This window comes from Bison bison, unplaced genomic scaffold, assembly GCF_000754665.1.
Source record: "Bison bison bison isolate TAMUID 2011002044 unplaced genomic scaffold, Bison_UMD1.0 scf7180017864456, whole genome shotgun sequence".
In the NCBI taxonomy this organism is placed as follows: Eukaryota; Metazoa; Chordata; class Mammalia; order Artiodactyla; family Bovidae; genus Bison; species Bison bison.
In genome coordinates, this window is record NW_011495018.1 from 11,995,145 (window position 1) to 12,002,558 (window position 7,414).

Below are 7,414 nucleotides of genomic sequence, written 5' to 3' on the forward strand. Positions count from 1 at the left end.
GGAGACCAGCCCTGTCTCATCTCTGGGAAAGGACCCTGGCCACCCATTCCACTCAGGGGATGCCGACAATGTGCAGGCAGGAGTCCACCGCGGGTGGGGTGAGGGGGACCCTGCTGGTCAGAGTGTAGTGCTGAGCACCCCAGGAGGAGGCTGGAGACTCCAAGGATGAGGGTCCCAGATCAGACCGGGCTGATTCATGCCTGGGCTTCCTCCAAATCCTTGTAGGATTGAAGGTCCCGAGACCCCTACCAGCCAAAGGCTTTTGGCTATCAGGTGGCTCCCGCCTGCCAGCAGCCCAGATGAACCGAGCAGGAGCCCCTTGCCCAGTCCTGCAGGACCTGCAAAGAGGGCAAGACTCTTATCGTCCTCTCAGAGGCCACAGACTCATTAGTGGACCCAAAATCTACCAGGAAAGAGGGAAATGGCATCACTGTCCCCAATGCCCCACTGTGGAAGCAGGCAGCAGATCTCATCTTTAAGCGTTCAACTTTAACCACACAAATAACTTGCCAATTCTTTCTCCTTTATAAAAAAATCACCTTATAGGGCTTTCCTGGTGGCTCAGTGGTAAAGAATCCGCCTCACAGTGCAGGAGACACCAGTTCAATCCCTGAGCCGGGAAGATCCCACATGCAACTAAGCCCGTGCGCCACAGCTACTGAAGCCCGAGCACCCCACAGCCCAGGCTCCACAAGAGAAGCCGCTGTAATGAGCAGCTCATCCACCACAACTAGAGAGCAGTCCCCGCGTGCCCCAGCCAGAGAGAAAGGCCCGAGCGGCAGCGAATATCCAGCACAGCCGAAAATTTAAAAATAGACCTCTTTTAAAAAGTGCAAAGTCTCAAGGCACAAAATACAAAATATTATTTAAAAAAAAAACATCTTACAGATAAAGCTAACGTCCCCTCTGACCTCTATGCCTTCTCCGGTGCTAAGTCGATTCAGTCGTTCTGACTCCTTTGCCACCCCATAGACCTCAGCCCATGGGGTTCTCCAGGCAAGAATATTGAATTGGGTTGCCATTTCCTCCTCCAACGGATCGTCCCAACCCAAGGATCAAACCCGCATCTCCTGTGCCTCCTGCATTGCAGGCGGATTCTTTACTTGCTGAGCCACCGGGAAATGGCTTTCCCAGGGGTAAACCTTTTTAGGGCTGCAGGGTGCAACCTTCCAGAGCATCCTTGTGTCCTAGGAAAGAAACCTACCAGGCCAGGGATCTGGGCACTGTGTGACACCATCGGCTTCCACAGGGGAGGAAGAAGGGCCAAGGGCTGCAGGGACCAGGGTGGCCCAGGAAGCAGAGGCTGGAGGCAAGGGTTCAAGGAAAGGAAGGATTCAAATGACCCCCAGGCAGGGGTCCCTGGGGCACTGGACCCACATGACTTCTGCACAGAAGCGGCTAGCCCCACTCCTCATTTGTAGCCAATTTGGCTTCTTTGGGAAATTCTAAAGCCTCCCCACCAGGGCCTTCAACCTTTACTCTACACCACCAGCACCATGATGATAATGGTGATAAGGATGGTGTGTAGTAGGCACCCTACTGGCCCTCCCAACAATTCTGCCAGGTTGATATTAGCGTGTCCCATTTTCTAGACAAAGAAACTTGCAAGCCAGAGAAACTAAGCAACTAGCCCCATGTCACACAACTGGGAGCCACCATTTGACTTTAATGCCAATGGCCTTCCATAAGACGACACAGCTTCTGTGGCCAACGGTACAGATCCTGGGTCTGCAGTGATGCCCAGAACATAGTAGGGGCTTAACACGTGTCTGTGGGCTGAATTTTTGTTGAAAGACCATGGGCAACACTGAGTGAATAATCAAGACTAGGCTAGTTCAAGACAGACTTCACGTTATTTTCATTTTCTTCTTTTATTTTTAAACGTTTTTTGGCTGCACACCGAAGCATATGGGACCTTAGTCCCTCATTGCAAGGATTGAACCAGCACCCCCTGCATTGAAAAGCAGAAGCTTAACCACTGGATCTCCTGGGAAGCCCCGTGGTTTTTCTTCTTTAAAGTTAAAAGTCTACAGTTTCTTCTAGAAATCCCCCACAGCCTAGAGTTGCTGGTCCTAGAAAGAGTTAAGGCTTGGCAAGTGGTTCTCTCCCACACGGCAAATGAAATCTCTCCTGTCCTGTCCATCCGTGAGGGTGCAGGGCACAGCGGCATCTACTTTCTGTGAAAAGTCTCCTCGTAAACGTCACCCCGCCAGGAGGTGGGGAGGGGGCTTGATTTATTATATAGCTTTTGGACAGTTCCTGCAGAAATATTGCCAAATAGCGGAATAATCAACTCTTTCACTCAAGCCCCCTCATACTCTTTTTTTTTTCTTTTTTAATGAAAGAATAAAGTACGCAATGAGCCTGAGCTAAATAAATAAAAATGCCACACTTTATGCCCAAAAGAACTTTCTGCGTCACTGAGAAATATTTGCAGACCTCAGCAATCTTTTATCTTCACAATGATGTTCCTGCCTTCCAAGTTCTGGATATTCTGAGAACTACTTTGATTTGGGCTCTCTCTAATTATCTTACAATTAGCTTACTAACGAATGCCATTATTCGATGTTTCACCAAGCAGATATTAGAGAACACTTCCTCTTCTCATGATCTGTCTGCTTTCTGCCAGGACTGTCTAAAATTGGTTACTGATGTCTGGGACTCAATTGGAAGTAGATACATGTGGCAAGGAATCTCTGTCTTAATACTCATTGCTGCCATTCACAGTGAGTTACAGTTTCCAGGCTGGGAAGGAGGGCAGCATTCATTCAATCACTTTATCCATCCACCCATCCACCTACTCCCAGGACCAGCAATGGAGACCCAAGATGGAGAATGTGGTCCATGTCCCTCAGGAGCTCACACAGAGAGATGCCCTGAGAGGCTCAGAGTGATGTCATTTCCTCCAGAGAAGCTCTTGATGTGTGGAAGACCTGCGGTACGGTTCTCCAGCTCAGCAACCTGTCCCTCCAACATGAAACTTTCTCAATTTGCTCTCACCTATTTCCGCCAGCCTCCTGGGTTCAGCCATGAATGAGCTTGGGGGTGGCGACAGGGGTGGGGGGGTCAGGAATCAGGCCTGTTTCCCAAGTGCACAGCATACCATGAGGGCTCAATAAACTTAGTAATCAGATGAACATGCATCCCACACTTAGAAGGTGAAAGAAAAAAAGAGACAGAAATGTCTCTTTTTCTGAGTGCCTAAGCAGTCTCTCTGCTTTGGGTACTGGCTGGGGGGGGTGCCAAAAAATGTGAGTAAATATAATGCTGGTGAATGGAGAGTTGCAGGCCACTTCTCCTATTGGAGGCTAACAGACTCTGAAATTCAGACTCAGGTCTAAAAAGGGTGGTTGGACAAGATGCTCTCCAGTTCCTTGAGTTGAGAATTCTGTAAAAGTCTAACATCACTGTAAGAATTATTCTAATTGCAGCCTCAGGGGAAACTGGCCTGGACCAGGAGTCACCAGGTCACCTGCCTCTCTGACTTGTTCATCTATCTGGTAGGGAGTGGGGGAAGGGAGCATTAAAGCAGATGCTTTCTAAGGTACCTTATAAGCCTGAACTTTCATGACTTAGTTTTAAACCATGGGCTACATTACATTTGGGAATGCCACGTTCATGTCACAGATTTTCTAAACAGGGCCCTAGTTTTCAGTATTTCACTTCACTGACTCTCCCAGGATTTAATGAGCCCCTACCGTGTGCCAGGCACTGTCCTAGTGGTGACCCCCACATCACTGTGGTCATGGGACATCCAGTCCAGTGAGGGAGAGAGAAAACACGCAGGCCCACAACTAAACACAAGATGACTACGGCTGGGGTCGCGGGCCAAGAGCATTAATAGCCAGCACCGTGTGAGAGACAGCAATTCAAGGGAGAATACAGTTCCTTTCTAAAGGTTTGTTGGAAAGGCTTTTCTTTTCTTTTTTAAAAAAATATTTATTTATTTGGCGTACCGGGTCTCAGTTGTGGCGAGCAGGATCTTCCATCTTCACCGTGGCATACAGGATCCTTGGATGCAGCATGTGGGATCTAGTTCCCTGGCCAGGGATGGAACCTGAGCCCCCTACGATGGGAGCACGGTCTTAGCTACTGGACCACCAGGTCCGGCTCTTTGCGACCCCATGGACTATAACCTACCAGGCTCCTCTGTCCATAGGATTCTCCAGGCAAGAATACTGGAGTGGGTTTCCATTCCTTTCTCCAGGGGATCTTCCCGACCCAGGGATCGAACCAGGGTCTCCCACATTGCAGGCAGACGCTTTACTGTCTGAGCCACCAAGGAAAGATTTAAGTTTACTTTTAGGGAAGTCCCAGGAAGGCTTTTCTATGGAGGTGCTATCTGAACTGAGACCTAAAGGTCCCCTGAATGTGGGGGAAGAGCATTCCAGGCAGAGGGACCAGCAGAGGCTCTAGGCTAGAGACAAGCTTGGGGTAGTCAAGGAAAAAGCAACCAGCACAGCAAAGTCAATAGAGGAGGAGGGAGTGACTGAGACCAAGGTGAAGGCAGGCTCATACAGGGCAGCATAGGAAGGGCATCACCAAGAGGTCCATGGATAGGATTTAAGAGGTCCTTGAACCTTGACTTCCCTGGTGACTCAGACAGTAAAGCATCTGCCTACAATGCGGGAGACCCAGGTTCAATCCCTGGATCAGGAAGAGCTCCTGGAGAAGGAAATGGCAACCCACTCCAGTATTCTTGCCTGGAAAAATCTCATGGATGGAGGAGCCTGATAAGCTACAGTCCATGGGGTCACAAAGAGTCGGACACAACTGAGCAACTTCACTCACTCACTGAACTTGGATGGAGAGAAACATCATCTCTCTTTTCATCAGCCTCTAACTGGAAATGAGCATTTCCTTGAGTCACGAATGTCAACAACAACCCACAATAACGTTAGCAGTGCCTGGAATGATCAACAACAGAAATCTCACACCCATTCATATCACCATCATTGCAGGTATCTGGAAATATTACTTATGCTCCTCACTAATTCAGAATTACAGTAGCTATTAGAACAGTTGCTGAGCCTTGGTTAGACCAGTTGCTGAGCATTATTAAAGCTTCCCAGGTGGTGCAGTGGTAAAAGAATCCACCTGCCAATGCAGGAGACACAAGAGATGGAGGTTTGATGCATGGCTTGGGAAGATCCCCTGGAGTAGGCAATGGCAACCTGTTCCAGTAGTCTTGCCAGGAAAATTCCATGGACAGAGGAGCCTGGCAGACTACAGGCCATGGGACCTCAGAGTCAGACATGACTGAAGAACAAAAAAGCTCATATACTTCAAGATCATAATATTTTAAAGTATCTAATTATCTGAAAAGAACTGGTTTCCTTTGCAACACCATGTACTTTATTTTCTGTATATGTAAAAGCATTATTCTGAGAAGGGATCCCTAAGCTTCATACAACGGCCAAAGTGCTCATAAAGCACGGTGAGAAGCTTGTGTTTCATTCCAGGTGGGAGGAGAGGCTGCTGTGGTTTCAGCAGGGGGTCCACTGAGTGCCGTCTTCATTTCTTAAAATCACCCTGGGGTCTCTGCTGGGGGAGATGGCCTGCAGTTGTCAGGGCCGTGCTGAGTGCAAGAGAGAGGGTATGGCTTTAACAGACCACTGTTCTGCCCAGTCCAGGGGATCCTAGAGGGCTCCGTCCTCCCCTCTAAAGAAGATCCTTCCCACGCGGCCTTCCAGGCCCACAAGGGCCACGTCACCCTGGCCCAAAGCCTGTCCCAGGACATCCTCTCCAAAGCTTCAGAAAATGAGCTCATGTGTGAGCAAGAAAAATAAATGCAGCATTTGCCACCGTTTGGTTTGTGTATTGGTCTAGAAAAGAAATGAGATTTTTATTTAGGAAAGCCTTCCAGCAGGACCCCAGCAGAGGCTGGGCAAACACCAGGGCGACGGACTGTAAACATGCAGGAGGGCCCAAGCCCTGGGGCCCGTCCCCGAGAGCAGCAGTCCCTCGGCCGGTTTATGGCGGCCTTCCTGTTTTCCCGGCCTCTCTTCACACTGCCCTCACACACAGAGCCTTTTCAATGCCCTCAAGGAGAACAGAAGAATTCATTTTCACACGCCAGCGCACACGTTTCTCACACCCTCCCAGGGGAGTGGACCGTGCCAAGAGGCTGGTTTATGGACCTAGACAGACATATGGGGCTGGGGCCCGTGGGGTGGGGTCCACGGGCGGAGCAAAGCTCAGAGGTAAATCCTAGGCTCCTGGGTCCCCTAAACCGGAAATGAAGAAGGTGGGGCCAGGCCAACTGGAAGGTGAGGGGCCTTGGTGGCACTGGGGCAATGGCCTGAGGTCTCCTGGGGAGCAGGGTTAGACTTGGCAGGACTGAGAGTCAGGGGGCAGGGAATGAACCTCAGTAGAGCTTGCTCACTTCCAAGTGTCAGGATCAGAGAGGAGAGACATGGAGAGTGAGGGAGCACTAGGTCCCTGAATCTGGCTCAAGGGTAAGTGAGAAGGAAGGTAGAAAGTGAGGTGTCCACATTGTTGGGGTGAACAGTGGCTGAAGTGTGACTGTTCTGGAGGGGCCAGCTCAGCTCAGCTGTCCCTGTCCCTGGCCACTGCCCAGAAAGAACACGATTTTTTTTTTAAATTTATTTATTTTTGGATGGGAGGCGTCTTCTTTGTTTGCACCCATTGGCATTTCTGGGTGGTGAGTGTCTCCAGGACCTGGTCCCTGGGATATAAGGGAGGCAAAAGGGAAAGCCAAGAGCTCGCTGGCACATCATCACTCCCCACAGCCCGAGGTCCCAGCCAGTCTTCCTCTTCCTCATCTTTAGGAGGACAAAGGAGCCTGGCAGGCTACAGTCCATAGGCTTGCAAAGAGTCAGACATGACTAAAGCGACTTAGCACTCACACACGCACACACACAAAATAAGGGAGGCAAATTAACAGCCTCAAAGGGTAACTGGGGGTTGATCCCACCCAGCACGCATCAAATGCTCCACGAATGTTGGATGAATGTTGGCTGTATCTTTATGCCAACTGGCAAAGGCATCAGCGTGGAGCTCCTACCTGGCGCCACTTTACAGCATTGTCCATTTTGACTCACCGGACAGATGACTCCGAAGTGTCTGGGCTCCTCGCTCCCCTCCCAGCTCCTCCCCACACCCCCTGGAGCAGGATGGCTTACCTATGGTTCTTCGGAGGTCTTCACACTGGTTTATGTGAGGGAACTTCAGGATTTCCTTCCACTTCTTGCTTTTCCCTTTGCGCTTTCCTCCGCCTCCTGCAGAGATGGGAGAGAAAGACGGGGAGCTGATGCTGGTGTTGCCTGAGGTGCCAGAGCCCACGTCCCATCCCAGTGAGCCTGGGTGCAGCTTCCTAGCTGGGAGACTGGGACAAGCCCCTCCCCAGCCAGTATCAAGCCTATGCATCCTTCCTTCAGGCTCACACAGGTCT

General features: G+C 50.3%; 1 protein-coding gene across 1 annotated transcript in view; it reads right to left on the minus strand.

Moving 5' to 3' along the window:
- The window catches only part of GRK5 (G protein-coupled receptor kinase 5), a 227,361-nt gene that overhangs the window by 113,064 nt on the left and 106,883 nt on the right, over window positions 1-7,414 (minus strand). Inside the window, exon 2 of the mRNA XM_010859262.1 lies at window positions 7,146-7,241. Within this exon, the coding sequence (XP_010857564.1) occupies window positions 7,146-7,241 (96 nt within the window). The remainder of the gene's footprint in view (window positions 1-7,145; window positions 7,242-7,414) is intronic.